Source organism: Lissotriton helveticus, chromosome 12 (genome assembly GCF_964261635.1).
Source record: "Lissotriton helveticus chromosome 12, aLisHel1.1, whole genome shotgun sequence".
NCBI lineage: Eukaryota > Metazoa > Chordata > Amphibia > Caudata > Salamandridae > Lissotriton > Lissotriton helveticus.
The window spans coordinates 69841147-69867597 of record NC_136073.1 but is presented as its reverse complement, the minus strand read 5'-3'; the positions used below and the strand labels follow the sequence as shown (position 1 = coordinate 69867597).

The 26451-nt window shown below is 48.2% G+C and overlaps 1 protein-coding gene across 9 annotated transcripts in view; it reads left to right on the top strand.

Annotated features, from left to right (window-relative positions):
* The window catches only part of KDM6B (lysine demethylase 6B), a 960064-nt gene that overhangs the window by 843244 nt on the left and 90369 nt on the right, over window positions 1-26451 (top strand). For 7 of the 9 annotated variants that reach the window (XM_078670455.1, XM_078670453.1, XM_078670454.1 and 4 more), the window contains 2 exons: window positions 10563-10700; window positions 17995-18372. In XM_078670455.1, coding sequence (XP_078526581.1) covers window positions 10563-10700; window positions 17995-18372 — 516 coding nt within the window. The remainder of the gene's footprint in view (window positions 1-10562; window positions 10701-17994; window positions 18373-26451) is intronic. The other 2 variants (XM_078670459.1, XM_078670460.1) reach the window with 1 other exon arrangement.

Genomic DNA, 26451 nt, shown 5'->3' with positions numbered 1-26451 from the left:
AAAGAAAACGCAAAATGCCGGTACTTCGCCGCAAGGTTCCCACACCCGCAGTCTCAGGGCAATGCGATATGGATGAACTGGTCAAACAAATTTGCCTACGCTTTTCCACCAGCACCGTTGATACCGCTGGTGGCACGCAAACTGCGCCAGCACTCCATGACGCTAATCCTAGTTGCTCCAACATGGGCGAGGCAACCGTGGTAGGGACACCACGTTCCTAGAGCTTTCCGTGGTGCCTCATCAAAGACTAAAGCTAACACCCAGTCTCTTAATGCAGAGCCATGGCGACATTCAGCACTCCGATCCGCAACAGTTAAACCTTGCGATCTGGCTCCTGAAGTCATAGAGTTTGGTTACCTCAACTTGCCTCCTGACTGTATGAATATTATCAAAGAGGCAAGAAGACCTACTACCAGGGCATGCTATGCGGCGAAGTGGAAACGGTTTGTCATCTATTGCACCAATAATGACAAACCCGCTAGACGCATCTACTCAAAACATCATGTTACCTGTTGCATTTACACAGATGCAATCTGGCTTACAGTTCCATACGTATACATTTAGCTGCTGTGGCAGCTTATCTTCAGAACAGGCAGCACCTTTCCCTCTTCAGAGTGCCTGCTATTAAAGCTTTCATGGAGGGACTCAAACGAGTAATTGCTCCTAGACACCCACCTTCACCTGTCTGGAACTTGAACGTGGTTCTCACCAGACTAATGGGACCCCCTTTTGAACCGCTACACTCCTGTGAGATACAGTTCCTAACGTGGAAAGTGGCCTTTCTAGTGGCGATGACATCCCTTAGAAGAGTTAGTGAGCTGCAAGCCCTAACTATTCAGGAGCCATTCATACAAATTCACGCAAATAGGGTTGTGTTACGAACAAACCCTAAATTTATGCCAAAGGTGGTATATCAGTTTCACATCAATCAAGCTATAGAACTGCCAGTGTTCTGCCCAAATCCAGATTCAGTGGCAGAAAGAGCTCTACATACAGTAGACATTAAAAGAGCTCTCCTGTACTATATCGACAGGACAAAACTTTTCAGAAAAACTAAGCAACTGTTTGTTGCCTTTTCCCCACAGCACAAAGGCAACCCCATTTCCAAATCCGGTATAGCCAGGTGGATTGTTAAGTGCATACAAATTTGTTATCAAAAAGCTAAACGCACATTAACAGTACCCCCAAGAGCGCATTCAACACACAAATTAGGGGCATCCATGGATTTCCTAGGAAACATTACTCTAGAAGACATATGTAGAGCAGCCACATGGACTACCATACATACATTTACAAAACACTACTGCGTAGATGTACACTCCAAACAGCAAGCAGCTGTAGGACAGGCTGTTCTCAAAACTCTTTTTCAGACTGCTGCAGCTGGCACGGGCAACCGCCGCTAAGAGGAAGACTGATTTACATTCTATGCACAAGATATGAATTCAGCAGCCCACATGCCTCGAACGGAATATGCTACTTACCAGTATGCATCTGTTCTTGGCATGTGGGGCTGCTGATATTCATATCGCCCTCCCCTGTGCCTGTCGCAGCTGTAGCACTCCGAATTATTAGCTAGCATGGACATCACTTACTGTATCATTTATTTATTTTTATTTTCAAAGTTTTATATAGCGCGAACAAGATCTTCACAGATATCAGAGCGCTTTACATAGAGGGGTACATGAGGGAACATAGTCAAACAATAAATCAATAGATCACATAGTACAAATAGGTGGCTGCAAGCCATCACGTGAGTAATAAAACAACTCATACAAATAAGTAAATGAGTCAAGCATGCAAAACAGATCGGTGCAAGGTGTTGACAGAGTTCGAGATGATAGATCAAGTGTATTTAGCCATGAGGATAGCTTTTACTTCTTTTTTGAAGAGTGTAGTGGAAGAGATAAGCCTGGTTTCGGGAGGGAGTGAGTTCCAAATCCTAGGCGCCAATCCTGAGAAGCAGCGCTTGTAAGTTTTTTCCTTCCGGAATCTTCGAGGTTTCAGCAGAAGATTGTTTGTGCCTCTCGTGTTTCTAGTTCCCCCAGAGATTGTCAGTTTCTGAGCGAGGTAGCCGGGTGAGTTTAGGTGTACCGCCTTGTGTGTCATGCAGGCGATTTTCAGCTGTATTCTGGCTTCAAAAGGCAGCCAGTTCAGGGATTTCAAGTCAGGGGTAATGTGGGAGTGCTTTTTTGACCCAGTGATGAGTCTCGCAGCATTCAGCGAAGCTCTTAGTGGTGCGGTAGTAGTTAGGGGGAGTCCGCAGAGGGCGGTGCTGCCGTATTCAATACGTGGGATGACTAGCGATTGTACTGCTGTTTGGAAGTCTTTGGCTGGGAGGTAGGGTTTAAGTTTCCTCAGAGTATTGATCTGGAAGTTCGCTCCCTTTGTTGCCTTGCTGATATGTTGCTGCATGTTGAGGTTGGTGTCAAGTGTTATGCCTAAAGATTTTGCTGAATCCACTATGGTCGGTTGGACATTGAGTGCTGTTAGGTGCTTAAGCCATGTTTGTGTGGTAGATATTTTCGTGGGAGGTGAGATCAGAAGGAACTCAGTCTTCATAGCGTTTAGTTTGAGGTGGTTATCAGCCAGCCAAGATTGGGTGCTCCTGATCGTTGAGTTCAGACGTAAGATGTCTTTGGGGGATTGTAACTTGAGATATAGCTGAGTGTCATCGGCGTACATGTGAAAGTTTACGTTGGATGCTTGTAGCAAGGAGGTGAGAGGTTCCATGACTAGGTTGAACAAAGTTGGGGATAGGGAGGATCCTTGGAGGACGCCTAGCGTTACAGGTATTGGCGAGGACATCAGGTTGTTGCTCTTGAATTTCTGCGACCTGTTGTGAAGAAAGGAAGTGAACCACTTGAGAACAGTTCCAGATAAACCCATTCTTGTATTTAGTAGTTCTAGTAGATTCTCATGTTTAACGGTGTCGAATGCTGAAGAGAGATCTAGAAGGATGAGGAGGCAGGTGTCGTTTTGGTCTAGCATTTGAAGTGCGTCGTCGATTATGTGAGTCATAGCAGTCTCTGTGCTGTGTCCTGCTCGGAAGCCTGACTGGTGGGCGTTGAGGAGATGGAATTGCTCAATGTGTTTAGTCAATTGTAGTTGTGCGCATTTTTCCAATAGTTTGGCGAGAGTAGGAATATTGGTGATGGGACGATAATTGTTAAGATCAGAGGGGTCGGCTGTAGGTTTCTTTAGTAGAGGTGTGACCTGTCCAATTTTGAGAGAGTCAGGTATGCTTCCTTGTTGGAGTGAGCTGTTGATAATTTTAGTCCAGAGAAGGAGAAGCAAAGGGGTAAAGTCTTTTACTGCGGAGGCAGGGAGGTGATTGGATGGTTTCAGGGTGCTGAGCAGTTTGCCAATTTCTTCTTCCGAGTATGTGCCGAAGGTTGACCATGTAGCATTGTTTTTTGGTTCAGTGGGTGCTAGGCGTTGGGGTTTGGAGTAGAGGCTTGCATCAATGAGGAGATCGCTTTTTATTTTGTCAGTTTTTTGGATGAAGAAAGCAGCGAAGTCTTCACAGGAGGGTGCCTCACACCTAGTGTTGAGCGGTTGGGGTTGTTCCTTGGATTGTGTTTTGATTAGCTCAAACAGTTTTCTCGGGCGGTTTTTTGCTTGGTCGAGTTGGAGGCTGAAGAAGTCTGATTTTGAGCGTTTTATTTTCCTGAAGTAGGCGTTTCTCTTTTTCTTCAGCTCTTTTAGGTGCATTGCAGAGGGGGCTGATCTCCAGGTACGCTCTGCCATTCGCATGTCTCGTCTATCCTCATTGAGACTCCCGTCGTACCATGGTTTGGAGATTTTAGTAGAGACTCTTTTCAGCTCCATAGGTGCAGCCTCATTAATTATAGATGTCATAGCGTTGAGATAGTGGTCAGTCAGAGTTTGGACGTCTGTAGCGCTTGTCGGTGGCAGTAGGAGGTTGCAACTGTTAGGGGGCAAAGAGCCTGGGTTGAGCTTTTTCGAGTCTCTTTTCCAGACTTTGGGCTTGGAGAGTTGAACCGGGTTAACTTTGACTTTTTCATTGATAAAAAATGTGACAATATGATCTGACCAGTCACAGGGTTGGATGGACTCGAGTTGGATAGAGTCCTCTTTGGAGATGATCAGGTCGAGGGTAGAACCTTTCTCGTGGGTTGGGCCGTTGCATATTTGGGTGAGGTTAAGGGCATCAAGGAAATTTTTAAGACTATTTACCACTGCGTCGTTGCGATCGTTCCAGTGGAGGTTGAAGTCACCAAGGTATATTTGGGTGAGTTGCCGTCCGGAATTGGTTGAGATCAACTCCATTATTTCTTGGGAAAAAGTGAAGTTGTCCCTGGGTGGGTGGTAAATGCTGTGAAGCGCGCATATCGGTTTGCCCTCACTCATAATGTCAAGGCAGATGTATTCCCAGGATGTTGGGGATGGTAGGGAGGTGGAGTTGACTTTCTGAACAGAGAGGTTGTTCCTGTAGATGCATGCGATTCCACCACATATTTTGCCTGTTCTGTCGAGCCTGATAATGGGGTAGTCGGGAGGAACCAATATGTCCATTATAGGTGTCGAAGATTCAGTTAGCCAGGTTTCTGTCAAGATGATTAGGTCAAGGTCCCGCGATAAGAGGAGGTCAGCAATGGCGGCGGAATGTTTCTTGGCTGGTCTGCAGTTGAGAAGAGTGCATTTGAGACGGGGTGTGTTGAGGGCGGTAGATGGTTCTAGAGAGAGAGGGACTTTTCTCAGGTTATTGGGGATGGAGAATCTGCTGTTTAGTGTGGGCGGCCTAAGGGGATTTGAGTGTATCGTGGGAATGTTGAGGTGTGGGGTGGTTGTGTTATTTTGGGGGGCTGGGTCATAGGAGCGGAGACGGGTGAGTGTGTCGAGGTCAGAAGAAGAGTTGTGCGTGCGACGAGGGCGGTTGTAGCGATTACGACCTGGGATTGAGGTCAGATTGAGGGATAGCTGAGTGAGAGAGTTAGTCGGAAGGGTGGGGGACAAGTTGGGCGGGGCGGTGTAGTTGCGTGGGGCATTGCAAGGGTGATGCGGGGGCCGAGGGCAGTTGCTGCGCCTATGAGCAGGGATTGACGCCCGGTGTGGGGCGTGTTGAGTGAGGGAGTCAGCCAGCGGAGTAGGGGACAAGTTGGGAGGGAATGTTGGGGTGGGTGAGGGGTGTATAGGGTGTGTAGAGAGTAGTTCTTTGATGGTGTGTATGTCTTCTTTTATCTGTGTGCGGGTGGCCATGATGTAGTCCATCGTGTGTGTGGGGGGGGGGGGGGTGGTGGCAGTCAGCAGTGATTGGCTGACAAGGGAATTCGTGTGCAGCTGGGGGGGAGGGCTGGTGTTTGAGCAGGTCTGCATTGTGTTGGTGTGCGGGATGGAGTTAGGGAGGGGAAAGCTTTTGGGTGGGAGGGGTGTGGATGAGGTAGGGAGGACGTTGGTGGTGAGAGTGAGGGCATTGGTGTTAGGCGGGGGGGTCAAGGTGTAGTCTGGGAGACTGATAGCCGTGGTGGGGGTGCAGGGAGGATAGTGGGGGCTGAGAGTGGGAGGGGAAGCGTCATTGGAGATGATCCTGTTGAGGGGGGTGGGGGTTAAATTCAGAGAGGAGGTATGTTCTGCGTAGTTGGTTAGAGGGTAATGGGGACTGAGAATGGGGGGGATAAAGGGGGGATTTGTCGGAGTGCGTGTTATTCTGGTACTGGACTAAGTTAGGTGTGTTAAGGGTGGGAGCTGTGCTGTTAGCCGTGAGCGGGGTGTTAATGCTCGCTGTAGGTGTGATAGGAGTGTTGAGGGTATGTGTGGAGGTCCGCGAGTTGGTAGAAGGGGCGGGGGTGTGAGTGGTGTATGAGGGGGAGCGATCTGTGTCTATGCTTGAGAGCTGAGTTGGGATAGTGGGAATGTGGGTGGGGGATGGGAGGTCTGGGGTGGTAGGTGTGCCCCTGCTTGAGGAGTATGTAGCTGTGAGGTCATAGTTGGTGGGACTGGAGGAGATATGAGTGTTGGTCCGTGAATTGGAGAGGTGTTCTTTGAAGGTGTCGAACAAGTTGTCTAGCAGTTCCAGGTTCCTGTCTGTAGCTTGTGCTAGGACAAACCCGTTATTGTAAATAGTGATGGTGGCTCTGCCTGGAAAGACTAGGGATGGTGTGATGGAGAGAGTTAGGCTATGAGCTGATTTTCTGGTGGAGGAGACGGAGAGAAGGATGAGGAACGCCTTTCTCCATTGAGCTCTGCGTGTGGTGTGGAAGATGATATCAGTGTTCAGGGATCCATTGACCGGTGAGAAGTAGTTGTCAACAAAGGGAGTTTCAGGGTGTGACCTAATGAAGTTGTGTTTAAAGCGTTTGGCGGCTTTTTTGGTGAGTGATGGTGGGTAGTTGATTTTGTATGTGTGTTTGCCGATAGGATCCATGTTGCGGTGATGGATTAGATGGGTATGGGGGGAATGCGCTAATGCACTATAGTGGTACACATGTGCAGAAAAACAAATGCCTACAGTAGGTTACACAGTAGTAAGTTATAGATTACAAAGTGGCACTAGTGATCAACCAGCATACCAGGATATAAGAGTGTGCAATAGAGCAAATACATACGGTAAATTACAAAGTACACGGTGTAAGTATAATACTGAAAGTATATAAGGGCAGGATAGGAGTGTAGGTATAATACTGATAGTATATAAGGGCAGGATATACCTGCAAACAGCAATTTACATGAATCAAAAATCACAAATCAATGTGTCATTAATTAGCAACCAAAGTACAAGGTGTAAGTGTAGGTATAGTACTGATAGTATATAAGGGCAGGGTACAAATGCAAGCAGCAATTTACATGAGTCAAAAATCATACATCAAAGTGACATTAATTAGCAACCAAGAAATATGAGGTAGCAGTCTGCGAAGTACCAATGTTCAAAATACAGGTAGGAGTGACACTAGAGAGAAATCAAAATGTATGAGGTAGCAATCTGTGCGTTACAAATGTTCAAAATATAGGTAGGTATACGTGACCCTAGAGAGCAGCCAGACGTATATGCGGTAGCAATCGGTGCATTACAGGAGAGGAGAGTGAGAATGGATGCAGGTTGCAGAGCTGTGTAGAGTAGTGCGGAATACAGAGGAGGTATGCGATATATGAGATAGCAATCGGTGCATAACAGGAGAGGAAAGCGAGGATGGGTGCAGTTGCGGAAATGTACAGAATAGGAACGACTGTAAGAGCAGAACACAGATGAAGACAGTAGAGTACATGAGTCAAGAAACAAAAATCCAAAATGGCATTAGTTAGAGACCAAGGTATCTGAGGTAGTAGTCTGTGCATTGCCAGTGTTCAAAATACAGGTAGAAATATAATACTGCACTAACAAGGTATATGAGGTAGCAATCTGTGCATTACAATTGTTCAAAATACAGGTAGAGGTGTAATAATCCAATAATAGGCAGACAGTCATTCATAAATGAGGTAGTAATCTGCGCACTACAGATGTTCAAAGTATAGGTAGAAATATAATATTGCAATAATCGGCAGGCATTCTTTCCCAAGAGGGTGTAGATACATCACTGCGCAAAGTACTCTGTAGCTGGGATTAGTCTAAAATGACAAAGTACTTAGTCTGTGTTCCGATAGTGATGAAAATGACTAGTCCAGCATGGCCCCCCACAAGGTAGACTGGTCTAAAATGGCCGCCAAATAGGTGAGATGTAGACAGTAGTCCTCTATTTGTTGCTGTTACATAGATAGCAGGGAGGAGCAGTTTCCCCTCAGTCATGCAGGCAGGGGGCCTAGAGATGTTAGTCCTCTGTCTGCTGCTATTACTTTGAGCTTAGGGGAGGAATTTCTCTTTCTATTTGAGCAAGCCATGCTCAGTCTAGCTGGGAGGAATTCTTATCTCTGTGTGGGGGAGTTAGGCTGAGGAGCCTCGTGGATAACAGAGGTAAGGGGGGAGGGGGGGGGGGAGATTTATTCCTACAGTTTTATGGCCCCAGCCATTTTGAACAAAGGAGGTAGTTTTTGAAAGTGAGCAGGCGGGTGGGAGGTTGCGATGGGAGAAGTAAATACCTTAAGACTCTGTGTGCCTGTTGAGTTGAGTTTGCCAGCAGAATCTTGCCAGTAGACTTTTGCAGAAGCAGTGATTTTGTCTGAGGTTGGCTCGGTCCCTTCCTCTTCGTAGATATATGTGCATTGTATGAGCACAAACCAGGGCTCCAAACCAGTATTACCCTGCGATGCCAGACAACTGATTACCGGTTATCCACCGATACCAATGGGGGCAGGCTTCGGTCTTCTGTCACCCCTGCAGCTCTTGCTGAACTTAGGGCTCATTTCACTCGCTCCTCTGGGCAGGGCGCCCTAGCCTCCGGTCGCATCCAGTCTCCGGTGTAGCCTCTACTTCTCCGTCGTTTCTCCTGTGATCGTGTCCAGCCTTCGGTGCGGGGGGATGGGGGGGAAGAAAATCCTCCATCCCTGCCACAATGGCGAAAAACAATCTGAGGATGGAGAGGATGCCCATGCGCACTGTAGTCCGAGGGAGGAGCCACCTATCTCGTGATACTTCGAAGACTTTTCCAGGACAACAATGTGCAATCATCCGGACCCAACACTAGGCGGCGATCTATGCACAAGATATGAATATCAGCAGCCCTACATGCCAAGAACAGATGCATACTGGTAAGTAGCATATTCCTTATACAGCGCTGGTTACCCCTGATAGGGTGTTGAAGCGCTTTTTTTAATGGCAAGTAGCATGCTACTCTGGAAACCCATAAAGGATCAGTGGTCAATTAGTGTGGTGAAATATGAAAGTAATTTGAGTGGTGGATATTAGTTATTTGGAGTGAGAGGGATAGAAGGGGAAGAAAGGTTTGCATTCATATAGCACCTATTATCCCTGATGGGTGTTGAATCGCTTTTCTGGCGAGTAGCACGCTACTCCGGAACCCATAAAGGATTGTTACCTGCCAACCTGCTTCCTGACAGGTGAGCAAGAAAAGAGCTTGGACCAAGTGCCTTTCAAAATGTCATGAAGTTCTTCATTGAACAGAAGCAAGAGCTCAGATGAGACTGGTTCAGGTTGAAAAACTTCTGTAAGGACATTAGTCATGACTTGTGCTAAAAACAGTTGTAGGTCCAAGACCGCAGCCTTTCAACCAATTACTTTATCAAATGAAACATTCTCTTCCATTGAAGGCCCGTAGGCAAAACCAACCCTGTATCGTGGAAGCATCAAGCTCATTGGTCTCCTATAATTCCATGTAAAGTCTGTCTTCATTCTGATTATAAGGTGCAGGCGTGAATCGTCTCTCTCCCCCACCATTGTCCTCTCTGGGTGATGGGAAGCTATGGTCAGAGTGAGCCAAACGACAATGGAGCCTTTGAGGGGGGCCTCTGTGGGAGTGAAAGCATAGACTCTGGCTCGGGTTGTTTAGGGGGAGAGGAGGTGTGTGCGCTACAGAGCACAACCTCGGTAATGGTTGGATATCCGACTCTCATCTAGAGTTTGGGATGGAGGGGCCAATGCAGGTTTCGGAGCTGGAGTGGAAGTCTGCACCAGAGTCCGTTCAGTGCTGAACCTGTGACCGGTCCAAGGAGATCAGATGGCATTGAGGATGGATACGCTGGCTGAAATCCGAATTCCTTTGGCCTTGAAGGCACACCAGAGGGTGGGGGAAGAGTATTAAAGATATGCAGAATTGCTTCCTTTTAATAGCTGTGACCTGCTGTGGTGTCACCAATGGCCCATGGAACTCTGGGTGCCTCAGGATGAAATGTTGGATCGGCTCCTCAGTTGGAGACCAGGAGTGAGATTGATTGGTACTTTTAGGGCCTCATAACTTCTCTTTTCATTGAGTGACAGGATGGGATCCAGACCCACTTCTTTCCTAAGTTTTCGATGGACTTCAACCACAAAGATGACTACTTGAAGATGTACGTCTGCACCCTTTCCTTTGAGCAGGACTTATGAGGCCAGTGACTTCTTCCTGTGTTGGGTGACATACTGCTTCGCTTTGTGGTCACTTGGTTCCTCTGGGTGCATGAAGATGCAATCATCGCACAACTTGTACTCGTGCCCTGATACCAAAGACACACCTCATGCAGGTCTGTAGCCACAATCTGTTATGTGCAGTAGTTGCATAGTTGGAAGCATATAGTTTTACGAGAGGATAAACACTGGATTTTGTTTTGAGAGTTGTCAAAACACCGAAAGTAGGAGCTGAGCTCAGGATCAGCATTCAAAAGCACAGAAAGTAACTGATGTCTGTGTGCGGGGTGGCGGTTATATGCAGCTACTCTTCCGGGATGGAACCAAGCCTATGTGGATCTGCATGGTGTCGCCTCAAGGCACACAGGAGCATTGCTTTGAAAAGTTTCCAGATAGTCTGGCTCCTGGGGAATATTCTAAAGGTGAGTAATCTGCGATTATAAGTATCCATCAGAATGTGTAATGTTTTGCCTAAGGATGTTTTAGTTCTTGTACTCCTTGACCAGTGTTTCACTAACCTTCAAAAGGTTTGCAAGCAACTGGATACGTTCTTGCAGAGTGCTATATATTTTTTGTCCATTGTATATTAACTCCCTTCTCCTTTCGCTAGCAAAGGGGAAACTCCGCATCCCTGCAAAGTGGCCAGAGTGCCCCAGCTTACCACCCCCTACCCAGGCCTGGCCTGTGGAACCCTATACATGGAGACTCGTGGAGTCATGAAAGGAAGAGTGCAGTGTTAGAACGCCAGGTACTAATAAGGGCAGAGAACTGGGGGGTTCAAGGCGGATTTGACTAAGACTGGTTTGGGACGTTTATGTTGACCAATTGTCTGTGTTGGTGGGCTGAAACGTGGGAAGCTGCACTTTGTACAAGTAGTAAATGTATTTTTTTGGCGTTTTTAATTTTGTCTTGAAGTAAATGTATTTTTAAAATGCAGATTCCATTTTATTTTACCCTACAGTTTACCATATTACTATTTTATTTATCTTGTTCCTTTGTGTTATTTTCTTTTTTCAGGAAAAAACTTTCAGTTTTATAGTGAAACTCAGTTGTTGAACTTTTACATGAGACATTTGCAGGCCCCCTGAAATTATTGGGCCATTAAAGACAAAATTATGGTGCAGTGTTGACTAACATTTGTGTCAAGAAAAGGCAAATTTCATTGGATAACACTTTTTAACAAGATTAGTGCATGTGCAAGGTTTTCACCTCAACAATACCAGTTTAACTCCCGAACACAACAATCAGCAACTCAAGATGAACTCTTTCCTTTGCAAAACTGTGCCTCTACGCAGCACTACAAATTATGCTTTATTAAGTTTTGGCCCAATTAAGTTAGAAACAATTGGTTCGAGGCATGTGTGCTGTAGATGCACATATATGAAAAATAACAGCCTAGGCAAGTGTATTATCTTGTCTGTACAATGACAGTTGGGAGAGGCAACACATTAACAACTAAGGTTCTGTTTGTTTATTGACAAAATTTAAAAATACATATTTTATAAAGATGATAGAAAAATTAGAAATTACTTTGCATACTCCTGTCGTCTAGTGTTGGGTCCAGATGTTTGCAAGTTGTTATCCGAAGAAGTCTTTGCAGTCACGAGTTAAGGTGACCCCTCCTTTCTGTGACAATGCGCATGGGCATCATCTCCTTTGTGGGAGAAAAAAAATTCCCCCCATCGGTTCAAAAACGTTCTTCAGGTTCCCCTCTGTGCACAATCCACTTTATCCTCGACTGTATTGTTTTGTACACGGGTCCCACTTCTCCGTGTATCGTTTCGGTCAACAAATCCTTCAATTTCAATCAAACTTAGTGGGCAGCCTTCACGCCTGACCGTGTCGGTCCAATCTTCTGTCGATGGAACGGACTCCGTTTAAATTCTGTCCTCTGTGCCACGCTAAGTACCCTTGCACCGACTCGCATCAAGTGTGTAACCTGTGCTTGTCTCCAGAGCACAAGGAGGAAGACTGGGATGCATATAAATCATTTCGGTCCAAGAAGACTCTTGGCGATCGTCTAACTCGACTTCGTGAAATGCAATATCAAAACATAGAGCACACTCCAGATATGTTAACCGAAAGATCTGAGCATGAAAAGATTGAGGCGGCAGTAGAAAAGGTCTTCTCTATTCCGTAGTCTGATTCGGAACTCAAAATAGACATGGAGTCAGAAGACGTGCCTCCAGGACAGGGTGCAGTGAGTACCGATGAACGATTACCCCTTAAGCCCTCGCCCAAAAGACCTGAGGCTTCAGCACCACCTCTGCCTTATGGCCAAGGTCTGCACCGAGACGATGATGCACATGCCCTGCCTTCCGGCTCGGCACCAAAACAGACAGTCAAACCTTTCGGCTCTGGACCGAGTCGGCTAAATCCTTGTCTGATCCGAAACCTCCAGATTCAAAGCCCAAATCTGGTTCGGAGCTGTAACGCTCCACGCTGAAAGAAAAGTATGCTTCGAAACCGAAACCTTCCACTCTTAAAAGCAGAATCATCCCGGCATTGAAACCTTTGGTGCCGAAATCTAAAGACAGCCTCTCCGAGCCTTCAGACACTAATTTTGACATTGTTCATCCCAAACTGGATCCCAAACAAAAGAAGATTTATATCAACCCTGATACAGGACATTTTCATACTAAATCTCCAGTTAAACACAAGCTTCCTTCTGAGGACCCTCAAGGACGTGGCTACCAGCCCCGTTTATCCTGCCCACCATCCCATCCACATCCACCCTCTGCTCCACATTTAGGTCCTTTATACATTACACCTCCAGGATCTCCAATTTCACAGCCTGAAGAGAATGATATTAAAGAGGAAGATATCCAGTTGCCTGTAGACCCATGGAAGGATTACACCATTGACCCTCCATTAGACAATAACCCAGATCTTTACCCTGCAAAGCCATCCCCACCTGATGATAATGTGGCTTTTCAGTAACTCATTACTAGAGCAGCAGAGTACCATGGGGTGGCGTTACATAAAGAGTCATTAGAAGACGACTTTTTATTTGAAACAATGGGGTCCACACGCAGGTCAAGCTCCCCATGCTGAAGGTTAAGATGAGGCATGTAGATGAAATGCAAGCACACATTTGGACTCCTAGAGCCAATACAAAATATAAACCTTCGCCGTCTGATCCTATCTTTATTAAAGGTCAACTGCCTCTTGACTCCCTCGTAGTGTCCAATGCTGGCAAAAGAGCTAATTCTCAAACTTCTGGTGGTGTGCCTTCCCCAGATAAAGAATCTAAGCTCCATAGATGTAAACGTGTAGCCGCTCTGCTAACCCACTGGCGCATCGCAAATACACAGGGCCTACTAGCTAGGTACGACAGGCGCACTGGGATGAGATGGAGCAACTGCTTCAATATCTCCCAGATGAACACAAAAGAAAAGCACAAGCGTTAGTTCAAGCGGGCAAACTAATTTCTAATTTTTCTATCAGACGTGCTTTAGATGCTGCTGACACCACTGCTAGGGAAATAAATACCAGTATTCTCCTCAGGAGGCATGCATGGCTCATCATTTCAGGCTTTAAACCTGAGGTTCAGTAATCAATTTTAAACACCTACTTTGACAAGCAACACCGGTTTTGTCCTGAAGTCGATTAGGCTTTGGAAAAAATTACAAAGGGCACGGATGTGGCAAATTCCATGGGAGCACCTAAGTCCCCATCAAATAGAGGCTCCTTTAGTCGTTCTTTTTACAAAGGAGGGTCCAAAACCTCCTCCTCAAACCCAAATGCTCGCTCTTATAAAGGCAATACCCAATCCTCTACCTCTAGAGATTTTTATAGAGGAGGGTATAGAGGAAACAATTCTAAAGGTAGAGGTAGAAGTGCCTCAACTTATAACTACCCTTCCCCTAACAAACTGTGACTTGCCCACACTTCCCCCCATTACTTAACACCTGTCAGGTAAGAATTCGACAGTTTCTTCCCATTTAGCAATCCAGAACAACCGACAAATGGGTGATCAACATTATCCAACATGGTTATTGCCTGAAGCTTACTACCAATCCTCCAAACATTCCACCTCGCACTTACAAATTGTCATCAAACCTTTCACAGTTACTCATTCAAGAGGTGCAATCCCTCTTACAGAAGGGAACCATAGAACCAGTTCCATTACACTACCACGGTTATGGGGTTTATTCTCTATATTTTCTAATTCCCAAAAAGGACGGCTCCTCAAACCCTATTTTGAATAGGAGTGTTAAACCAAAACATACTGTCAGAACATTTCCATATGGTATCACTTCAACAGGTGCTTCCACTTCTACAGCAAGGCAATTTTATGTCCACACTGGACTGAAAAGTTGCATACTTTCACATTCCAATACATCAGCACATCGCAAATTCCTCAGATTTGTGATAGCAGGCAAACACTACCAATTCAAGGTACTCCGTTTCGGAGTAACTACTGCCCCAAATTACTAACAGTAGTGGCAGCTCATCAAAGCCAGCACACACCAATTGTCTACAACACACTCAGATCATGCTAGACTTACTCCACCGATTGGGCTTCACGGTAAACGCGTAAAAGTCTCACCTGCAGCCTTCACAGACACAATCTTCTCTGGGAGAGACTCTTGACACTCAAAGCTCAAGCCTGTCCCAATGCAGCCAGAATTCACAATATTCAAACTGTTACATTCAGTTCCAGTCCAACCAAAAACTACCAGCCAGAACCTTCATGCAAGTGCTAGGAATGATGGCATCATGCATAACAATAGTGCCTAATGCAAGATTACACATGCGTACTGTACAAGAATGCTTAGCATGTTAATGGAATAAGTCACAGGGTCAATTGACAGATCTAATGTTGGTAGACAGCTGCACCCACCGCTCACTGCAGTGGTAGAATCCACAAAATTTATCAAAAGGGTGGCCCTGTTCCACATATCGTGCTAACAGCGGACGCATCTCTATCCGGTTGGTGGGGGGGTCCCATCTCTATGATTACACAATCCAGGGTCTCTGAGACACCAAGCACAAACATCTACACTTCACCTATCTAGCTTCTAGCAGTATTTCTAGCGCTGAAAGCTTTTCAGTCTCACCTACTAGGCAAAGTCTCTGGCTGTCATGCCTCTCTCAGACCATTTGGAGCTGGGCAATCCATCACAGAGTTCATCTTCTGTCAGACCACCTTCCAGGGGTGAACAATCAGATTGCCGAACACCTCAGCAGGGAGCCGCAAATACACAGGTGGGAACTTCATCCCAGAGTTCTCATTCCATACTTTTGAGAATGGGGATTCCCACAAATGGATCTGTTTGCTACAGTGGACAACACAAAATGTCCAAACTTCGCCTCCAGGTTCCCACACCCTCTCACCAAAGGCAATGCCCTATGGCTGAATTATTCAGGGATATTTTCCTACGCTTAAGCTCTGGCAAACACTCAAACTGATTCTAGTAGCCCCCACATGGGCTAGTCAACCCTGGTTCACCACACTGTTAAAACTATCTGTGGTTCCACACCACAAGCTGCATCTCAACTCCAGCCTTCTCACTGCGAGGGAGCAAACAGGCACCAAAACTCAAGGAAACTGAATTTAGCGATTTGGCTCCTGAATCATAGAGTTTGGATATTTGAACCTGTCACCAGACTGTATGCATATCTTGATAGAAGTAAGAAAGCCTACCACCAGAGCTTGATCAGCAGCAAAATGGAAACCATGTATTATCTATTGAGAAGATTAATCCTTTAGATGCATCTGTTCAAAACACTGTTACCTTCTGCATCTACATCAAACTGGTCACGCCTATACATCTATTAGGTTGCACCTTGCAGCAGTTAATGCATATTTGCAGAACAGCCAACATTTATCCTTGTTCCTGTGATTAAAGCCTTTATGGAGGGTTTAAAAAGAGTCATTCCACCCAGAATACCTCCGGCACCAGTATGGAATCTTAACATTGTACTTACAAGACGAATGGGTCCACCCTTCGAGCCTTTACACAATTTTCTTTTCTAAGGTTGTCTAAGACCTCTTAAATCACATAAGGGTTGTCTGGACTGATGCAGGGTGCCCTCTTGCATTAGTGGACATCATATACCAGGCCAGCTTCTCACATCACCTTTGAAGGGCAAATGGGTAACACTAAGGAAAGGGGCTGCTCTATTGTTTAGTCAGACAGCCTGGCACTGGGGGTAGGGATGAGAAGCCAGTTGTCAAGCAGGTTTATCCAGGGGTGTGTAGCTTCTTGGTAGCTGCACCTCTGGGGCTGGGCTAGGGAGCTCTTTGTACCGTGAGAGGGGTCTCGCCATCTTGGGAGTGGGCTGAATGGTGCATCCTAGATACCACACTTCCTAGGGAGTGGTCATCAGGAGGGAGTACGTTTGGTAGCCCATTGGCTACCAACTGTATCCTACACTGAGGGCATTTTCTGAACATACATCGGGCACCCCTGGTATCCATAAGTTAGAGCTTGACTGACTCAGAAGGAGGACTTCCCTTCTGCACCTTGAAACCAGAAAAGAGAGACTGTACACACTAGAACTGCACCGGGTGGTTCTTTGTACCAACTAGAACTGCACCGAGTGGCTAGCGAAGAGAGGGACTGCATGCCGTGCCCTGCTTAGGGAGAGGCCATCCCCAGAGCCCAGTCAAGCCCAGACAACTGCAAGGGCCAGCTGACTAGCCTCCTGTTTGCAGCACAGGGACACAACAGCTGAAGAAGTCTGCTGGGGCACATTGGTAGTCCAAAGTCTTCAAGCCGCTGCCAGCGCCACCGTGCAGCACTGAGTATCAAGACCCAACGCAAGCCTGGGAGTGCTGTTGGATAGTTGCTGGGACCCTCTGAAGGAAAGTTATCAACCCATGAAGGATTAACCTGTGACCATGGGGAATGGCATTCCAGTGGCGACTGGACTTCAGCCAGACCGTAGAGAACTTCTCAGGACGTTGACCCTGCAACCAAGGCCCCCTCACCATCGACTTGGATTGCAAAATCCCTGCAGGAAGACCTCAGTTGACTGTGTCATATCCAAAACCTCCTTAAAGCATCTGCAGCATCCTTTAGCCCTTGTATCAGGACCACTCACTAGGAATCATTGCAATGCAGCTAAAGTGGCTGGAACTGCTGACGGACTGCTTCTTCTGTGAAGATAACTATGAGGACCTTGCTGGCCCAGCCGACTAGCTCCCTGCTAGTTTTGGTCCCTCCAAGTACTTCGGACCAACTGCATTGGCACGTGCCTATATTTCCCCTGAAAAAGTGTTTAGGTGTTCAATTTGTTGATTTTGCCGTGGCTTGTTCGTGGTTGAGTGAAAATTATTGGTTGTTAAATCAATATCTCTGTAACCCTCCAGCGGACCTTTTCCGTTCTAGTGTCTAAATTCGTACTGAAATAGTCTATTTTTTATAAATTGGCGTTTGACGGCTTGAGTGTCAATTTCTTCTTCAATTTTTCTGGTGCTGTTGAAATGTTTTACACTGGTACCTTTGTTCCTTCAGTGCCACAGCCCCAGGATTGAGCTGTGGGGTTGACAGATGAAACCAAAGGGTCGTATTGGGTTCGTAAGTGTATTACATGGTGAAGTTGTGCAACTGGACCCTCACAAGAGAGCTATGAAATAGAGCATTATGGTGATCTTAAGCTACTATAGGGCTTGTAAAGCTGGTGACATGTGTTCCTAAGAATGTAGATTGCAGTAGTACCTTGCAGCTACATTCTACGTCATTTGGAGTGTACGCAGGTGAGACACAGGTTATAGTCCAGTCAGCAAAACAAAAGTGAAATTTACTTACGTTTGTAGAACCCCCTCCCTCCCCTTAAAACAAATAGTCTTTTGGGACTTCTCAGAATGTATAACGAAGTTTTGACAACTGCATCTACTTGGAGGACTGGTATGAGTTCAGCTTCAGTTAGTGGGTTGCACTATGCTTAAGGGTTGCCTGCCTAAGTTTAGGATGGATGTTTTGTATTGTAAGTTTTCTTTTTGTGAACCAGCATTAAATGTTTTCACGCCTACAAATGTTTTTTTTTTTTTTTTTACTCCATACTAAATCATGTTTTCTTTGTGTACACAGGAACAGAGAGCTTCGGTTCCCAGTCTCTACTCTTATTCCAGCACTTCCTCTCTGCCCTCCTCCTACAGCTCCAATCGCCCTGTCCACCACTTAAGCACTGTACCACCACCAGCCCCTCAGGGCCGTCTACCACCCCCTCAACATCACCAGCCGCAACACTTGCCTGCAGCAGGAGATAACCACAGCAGCTTGTTGCCTCGCACAGGAAGTGACCTTAAAGAAAGCAGGGTGCAGAGGGTACAAATGGAGTCGGCCGTTTCACCAGCAAATCATGCCCGCGTGCCTTCTAATTCACGGCCTCCTGAAGGTCCGCCCCACGGCATGCCCACAGTTAGCAAGTTTGTGAGAAGGGAGCAAAGCCCTGGCCACGCCAGCCTGGTAAGTAACATGGTTGGAAATGCAGAATTATATTTGCACTACTCAAAGCATGGACAAATATGAAAATTATTCTTGATTGGGTTTTTTTATACCTTATTTTGAAAACCGTATGCACAGCTGCCAAATTTTTCGCATTGCTCAGGTGACATTTTCATAATTTCTGTGAAATATGAATGAAATTCTATGACTAACACTTAATCGATACCCCGGCCAAGTTCCCTAATTTCATCACTGGACCACAAAACCACTCTCAGCTGTAAAATGCTACCTCCTTAACCAAAGCCAGGCCTCTGAGCTGTAACCAGCTGCTTCCACATTAACACAACCCCAGAATTGATCTGTCAAGTGGCACACTTACTGTCTGCGAACAGCACCCTCATGGGCAAGCTTACCGCAATGAATCTCCCCTGCATGGGCTCAGGCTTGGCTGCGGGCAGCTGCTGTGGTAGGACTCAAGTTAACAAGTGCTGGACTGCACTGCAGTTCAGGTTACCTGCAGGCACCACCCCTCCGGCTGCAGTTTGGGGTGGACCAGGGACGCGGGTCGTCAGACTTGCTTTGCACAATACGCAGTGCAAGCAGTGGTGGGCCCAGCTGCATTCACCGACAAACGTAGAGTTTAAAATACTGCTGTGCTGCTCGCTTGCGCTGTGGTATGCTCCGGCCTGGGCCGCCTATGTGCGTGAGTAACGGAGTGTCTTCTCTCCTGGCTGTGTCTCAGCAGTCACCATTGGGCATTTGCACACTGAGTTACGTCACATCCGTGATTTTGTGCTGTGGGTGATTATTAACTTCTTGTTACATTGTAGCTGCTGCATAATCCAACATAGAGCAAACCGCCCCCAAGCCTGCTGCATGCAGCACGGACCGTGGGCAGCAGCTAGCGTAATGATAGGGCCAACAACGCTTGGCTTAAGCTGATGAGGCGCTATAAAAATACGTAGTTTTTCAGTGCGGCGATGCGGACCACCACACTGAAATGCGTTCGTCTAATGCATGGGTACTCAGACAGGTGTGGGTCCGGGATATTGTGTAAGGAGGTCTAAAAACATGTTGAAGGGGCACAAATCTATTTACAAGTTAATAAATGCTTGCCCATGTATTTAACATTTTTTTCTGAATATTAGCCTTCAGCAACTAAACAGCAGCATCTTACGGAGGGGGGGGGGGGGGGCGGGCATGTAAAGGTCAAGAGGGCCACAAGTGGTCTCCGGGCCGTACAGTATCGCTGGCCTAATGCATGATGCGTGGTACTTGGCAGGGCTGAGTATGACTACTTATTTACTCCAGGCTTCTATATATTGTGCCTAGTTATTTTGCCTTCTTTAGACTAAGGGTAGGTGAAATAACATGTTCGAGGCATGTGGGCTGCTGAATTCATATCTATAGCATAGATCGCCGCCTAGTGTTGGGCCCGGATGATTGCACATTGTTGTCCTGGAAGATTCTTCGAAGTATCACGAGATAGGTGGCTCCTCCCCTGGACTACAGTGCGCATGGGCATCGACTCCATCCCCAGATTGTTTTTTTCCGCCATTGGGTTCGGATGTATATTCGTTATCTCCAGTTCGGAATCGATATAGACTTTTCTTAAGGCCTGAAGGCCTTTTCCTATACCGTCGGTATTGTTTTTGCGCTCGGTGCCCAACTCTGTTCCGGCTCGGTTCCAGAGTCGGACGTCCCGAGGAGTCGCGTAACTCTTTGGCGCTCGAGGCCCAGTCAACGCAACAAGGCTTCCATCATGGAACGGAGCCCATTCAAGAAATGTCCCGTGTGTGGATCGAAGTATCCCCACATCGACGTCCACCCAGTGTGCAACAAGTGCCTGTCGCCGGACCACAATGAAGCCAACTGTATGGCTTGTTCCCGGTTTCGATCAAAGAAAACGATTCGTCTTCGGCGCGTGGCGCGCCTGGAGGCCCAGCAGTCGGCCCCGGCGCCTGTGGACATCTTCAAGAGAGAAGAACCAGACGACCAAGAAGTTCATCTGCAGATTTCACCTCCTGCGGAGGAGATCGACTACGACGCGGACGTCGAAGCGCTCGATGCAGAAGAAGTAGTCGACGAGGTAGGAGACGACAATGAGGCCTATGGGGCCATGGAATATAGCTCGGGTGAAAAGCTATGCCCCGTTCGAACAATCACTAAGGCTCAGGTCGCGGGATCGCCTCACGGCCTTACCCAAGACCTTGCACCCAAATCCACGGCCTCGCCTACGGGCCCGGCTACGGACACTTCTGCGGAGCCGCCGGTCGTCAAAACGAAACCGAAAGTGAAACCCTCGGTGTCGATGAAACCGAAAGTGATGGAAACGCCAACGAAACAGACGACGTCTGTCCCTCTGGCCGCCCCCTCGTCTTCCGCTATGTCGGAGCAGCCGAAGCCGAAGAAGGCTGTCGACCCGGTGAAATCGACCAAAGGCGACCAGCCAAAGTCGGTCAAGGGCGGCGATCCAAAATCGAGCAAGGGCGTCGAGCCGAAGACTGGGGCGCCAACCCCGGGAACCAAGGCCGCCGACCCGAAGTCGTCGGGGCCAAAGGCCGTCTGCGCGGAAGGAGGACACGGTGCACCTAAGAAAGCTGCTCCTGTACCTCAGCCGGAGAAGACCAAGACATCGACGCTCCAGTCTTCACACGCTGGTGGACCGATGACGTCTGTCGGGTCGACTAAACCGTCCGCTTCCTTTACGAAGCAGGTGTCGGACTCACTGCAACGCATCCGGAACAAGGCTTCCGCGGTCGATCCGAAGGATGCTTCCACCTCGAAGCAGGCTGCCAAGACGCCATCGTCTTCGACGCCGCTCCTGTTTACGTTACTGCCTAAGGTGGCACCGAAGGCCTTCGCACCTAGGTCGGTCACCAACGCGCCCGTGCAAGGGTCTGCTGTGTCGAAGCCTTCTACGCAGCTTGTGAGCTTGAAGCATCGACAACCCTTGGTGGAGGAACAGTCGGAACACTTTATCGACGCCGACACCGGTAAACTTACCCTCTACAAGAGAAAGATGACGGCGACGCAGCCTTTGGAGTCCTACACGATTCCTTTGAAGCGCAAGAAGCCTTCTACGGATTCCCCGGTTCTGGTTGAGCCACTTGCTACACAGACTCCAAGAGTTGCTACACCCCCACCCACTTACTCAGATGTGGAGGCTGGGGAAGGTGATGACTAACAGTATAACTTTCCTGCCACCACTGATCCTGAAGATCACCAGGACTCTTGGGCAGATGCAGGGGACCCAGGAAATCCGCAAACTGCCCCGGACACTCAAGTGTACAATGTCAAAACCTCTCCTACTGAGGATTCTGCGGCATTTAATGCTCTCATTGAGAGGGCAGCTACAAACCACGACGTCCAGCTGCATGCTGACCCTGTTGACGTGGACTTCCTTTTTGATAACTTTTCCACAGCAGAGAAAACTGTCAAAACTCTCCCAATGTTGAAAGGGGTTCTCAAACATGCTGCGGACATCTTTAAAGAACCCACACGTGCCAGGGTGGTCAACCCTAGAATTGAAAAAATATATAGGCCGGCACCTGGCGACCCGACCTATATCAAGGGCCAGTTGCCACTGGACTCTCGTCGTTTCTAATGCCCGGAAGAGGGTGAATTCACAAACCACTGGTGATGATTGCTCCTCCCCCAGACAAGGAATCTAAAGTGCTGGAGGCATCAGGGAAGAGGGTGGCGGCTCAAGCAGCCAATATCTGGCGTATCTCAAACACTCAGGCACTCTTGGCCAGATATGACAGGGCTGTAGGAAGGTGGATGCCGGACTATGGTTGCCCCCAACTTTTTTCCTGGTGTTTTGCTGGTTTTCTGACTTAGTTGACCTGGGACCCTGCTATTCAGGACCCCATGCCTACTGCTCTCTCTGTAAAATGGATTCCATGTACCTTAGGTACATATCTAATTGGATACTGAGTCACCTTACCAGTCCCTGTACAGTGTACCTTAGGTACCCAGGGCATAGGTGTACCCAGGGCCTTCCAGGGGCTGCAGCATGTATTATGCCACCCCTGGCTGGCCATCCAAATCTGACACAACTGGCTGCACGACAGCTGGGGCAAGGTGGTGTAGATTTGCTTTAGATATAGTATACCTATATCTAACCCTAAAATGGACACATGTATTCCTATCAGTCACTCCTATGGCAGGCCTTAACAATCCTGAAGGCAGAGTGCTTGGAATAATGTGAAATGGTGCTCTGGCATGAGCTGAGCCCGGTTGCAGCTTGCGGAACCAAGTCCTAATAGCTGTTCCATGATAACGCATACCATATACTCTTAAGTGCATTATAATCCTCGCGGTTATATGCCAACTCTGGTATCGCTTTATCAAAACATGTCGAGTAAGGTGTCATACGAATTGGAATACTAACCCCTCGCCAATTCTGGCGACGGGGTTAGCATTCCACCCTTCTAGAGGGACACGACATGTATGTAACCTGTAACCCCGGTTAAAGTCAGACATAGCCTTAGCATCCACAAAATGGATGCTGCCACCGAGACACAAGTCTGCCCTCCTGCTGCTGGGAGTCCTCCCAGAGCAGGAGGCAAGGACAAAGGGTTTCCTGCCAGGGGCGGTGCCAGCACCGTCCCAGACAGGGTTTTGTGTATTCCAGGTAGGCAGGGCTACAGAGGAAGGTGACTGCAAGTGGCACCCCGGTGCTCACTGTGCATAGACCGGCTGAAACCAGTTCCAGGGGCACTCCAGCCCCTGGCCTGGGGAAAGCCCGCCAAAGGAGAGGGGTGTAACCACCCCCCTCCTAGTCCCACCCATAGGGCAGGACTTAGTCGCGTGCCAGCCCCCTTTTGCAGGATAAAGGTAGGAGCAGGCCCCCTTCCAAAGAAGATCATCTTTGAATCCTGAACCGACTTTCCACGAAAGGAACTCAAGACTCTTCTCAAGATTTCTCCCTTGTGACTAAGGAGTAGTCACCCTGCAGCAGCAGGCACCATCCAAGCATCGCGGTCTGCTGTAAGTCTCTCCTCTGGATCAAGACTGCCCAGCTCGACGAGAACCGGCTTCCCTGGCACCTCTGACCTCTACCTACATCTTCAGCCCAGCTGAGACCCGTGGGTGTGACGAGACCTCGAGGGACCGGCCATCTTCAAGACTGCACGACGCTTGCCCAGCACGACTCCCGAGTGACCCTCGACCGAGTGCTTTGGGGTAAGAGAAGCCCCAACCCCGAGCAGCTCCAGCACCGAAGTTCAGCTCCCCTGCATCCACGAGATCTGCGTGGGGCCCTTCTGCTCTTTGCTGCTCACCGCGTTGTCCAGGTCGCTTGCCCGTTGGCTAGTGGCACTCTGACGACGAACTTCGACGACAAACACCGCTGGCCTGGTTGCTCCAGACTGGCCCTTGCTCCCCTCCAACAGAGGAGCACCCTGGACCCTCCTGGTCCACTCCAGACGCCATTTTCAGTCCACCGCGTGGGCTTGCATTTGCCAAGAATTGTTGCCCCAATCCTGGGTCCAGCGACGTCGACAGCAGATATCTTCGTGGGACAGCTCGCACCTCCATCCTGGTCGCCGACAACGCCTCCTGGTCCGAGAGACTGCAGAGCCCAGCAGCGCCCACTCACCTGGTTGAGGTGACTTCGTCCGGTGCCACTCTGGTGCCCACCTAAATCACTGGCTAGTGATTCAGAACTTGGTCCCCTCTGCTTACAGGTCTTCCTCTTCTCCGATCCAGGCTTGGATCCCCAAGAACTTCTTCACTGGTCGCCTGCCAGCAACTTCTTCCTTCAGGCTCCTGGTTCATCAACGAAGAAATCCGACGACATTTGAACCCTATGCAGCCGCAGCCCCTGGGCTAGGTAAACCAAGTACTCCGGTGCTCCAGCGTAGACCAACTCTCTAAGTGTCTAGATCCACTTTCGTTTTTGACCTACCTAGTCGGGTTCGCCCGAAAACACTAACTTTGCTTTTACTAGCCTCCATAGACTTTTTCCCGCCTTACGCGTGAGAGTTCCCACTCTGCACACGACGTCCCTAGGCCTCCTGCTTGTAATCTAAAGGTTCAGTAGTCCAGTCCTAGCGATCCTAAAGCCTATGAGAATAGTTACTTACCTGCTAGTATTTCGCATTCCACTTGTATAGTATATGGTTTTTCGTGCCCCTCGGGCATTTGTGTAAATTGTGCGACTTTAAGTATTTCTTTAAGAGTTTTGTTGTGTGCTTAGCTCCCTGTCTCATAAAGAGCCAGGGTAGTCTTGTTATAAATAAATATACTTTATTTTTTATAACAACTTGTGTGGTGTCCTTTCACTTGGTGTTCAAGGGGTATATGTGATGGTAAAACAGCTGGCTTAACACGCCCTCTAGAGTTTAGCCTAAAGACTGCACGTGTCCATGCTACTAGGATAGCTGGTCTATCAGGTTGACTTACAACCAAACATCAATAAGGGTTGTCTGGACTGATACATAGTGTTCACTAGAATAGTGAGCACTGCATATCAGGCCAACTTCTCACAGGGCGCACTATGACACACTAGAGACCCTGCTACAACATCTACCCGATCAGTATAAAGAGGCGGCGGAAATGCTCATTCAAGAGGGGAAGCTCCTCTCCAACGCTTCTATTAAATGTGCACTGGACGTGGCGGACACCGCGGCCAGGGCCATTAACACCAGTGTGATGTTAAGACGTCAGGCATGGCTCAGGATCTCCGGTTTCAAGCCGGAGATACAAACCACCATCCTCAATCAGCCGGTCAACCCTGATAGGTTGTTTGGACCTGAGGTGGATGCCACACTGGAAAAAATAAAGAAGGATACAGAGACTGCACAGTCCATGGGAGCTCTCCAGTCCCAACAGTTTCGGGGCAGTACTTTTCGTCGCTCAGGCAATAGAGGTGTTTCCAGAGGCCAGATGTCCCAGCAAACGCAATACACTAAAAGTGGGGCGCAGTCCTCTTACACCAAGCAGAGTAGAGGCGGCTATCTGGGCAACAGTGCCAAAGGCAGAGGCCGTGGAAATAACTCCCGTTCCTCTGCCACCACCAAGCAGTGACGCCCTGCCCCTGCCCCCCGACCACTTAACACCTGTCGGGGGGAGGCTCCAGCATTTACTGCCAGTCTGGAAATCCATCACCACAGACACGTGGGTCAGGAAACTTATCCAGTTCGGTTATTGTCTAGAGTTAACGTCCACTCCACCCAACATGCCACCAAAACACCGTCCTATGTCCACAGAGCATTTGCACTTATTGCAGCAGGAGGTACTTGTCATGCTGCAAAAAGGGGCAATCGAGCTCGTGCCGGTGGAGGAAGAAGGCACAGGAGTGTATTCCCTGTACTTCTTAATCCCAAAGGAGGACGGGTCCCTCAGACCCATTCTGGACCTCAGACCCCTAAACCAGTATATTCTCGCAGAACACTTTCACATGCTGACGCTGCAGCAAGTTATTCCGTTGCTCAACCAGGGAGCCTTCCTCGCAACCTTGGATCTCAAGGATGCATACTTTTACATTCCACTACATCCATCACACAGAAAATACCTCAGATTCACGATTCAGGGTCGGCATTATCAGTTCAAGGTCCTTCCTTTCGGAGTGACCACGGCGCCCAGGGTGTTCACAAAATGCCTGGCGACAGTGGCTGCGCACCTCAGGAGGCAGAACGTTCACGTTTACCCTTATCTGGATGACTGGCTTGTCCAAGCGAAGTCGGCCCAGCTGTGCACCGCCAACAGGTCCCACACCATTCACCTTCTTCACAGTCTGGGATTCTCACTCAATTATCCCAAATCGCACCTTCAGCCAGCCCATGTGCGGCAGTATCTGGGCGCGACGATAGATACTCTGGCGGCCACGGCTCAGCCGAATTCTGTGAGGATCAACAGCATTCAGTCGCTCATCCAAAAGTTCAGACCGCAACACTCGCTTCCAGCAAGAGTGTTCATGCAGTTGATAGGCATGATGGCCTCCTGCATCTTCATAGTCCTGCACGCGAGGCTACATATGCGTCCGCTTCAAGAGTGCTTGGCTCGTCAGTGGAATCAGGCTCAATGACAGTTAAAGGACCTAGTGTTGGTGACCGGTCTGGCATACAACTCTCTGCATTGGTGGAATCCACA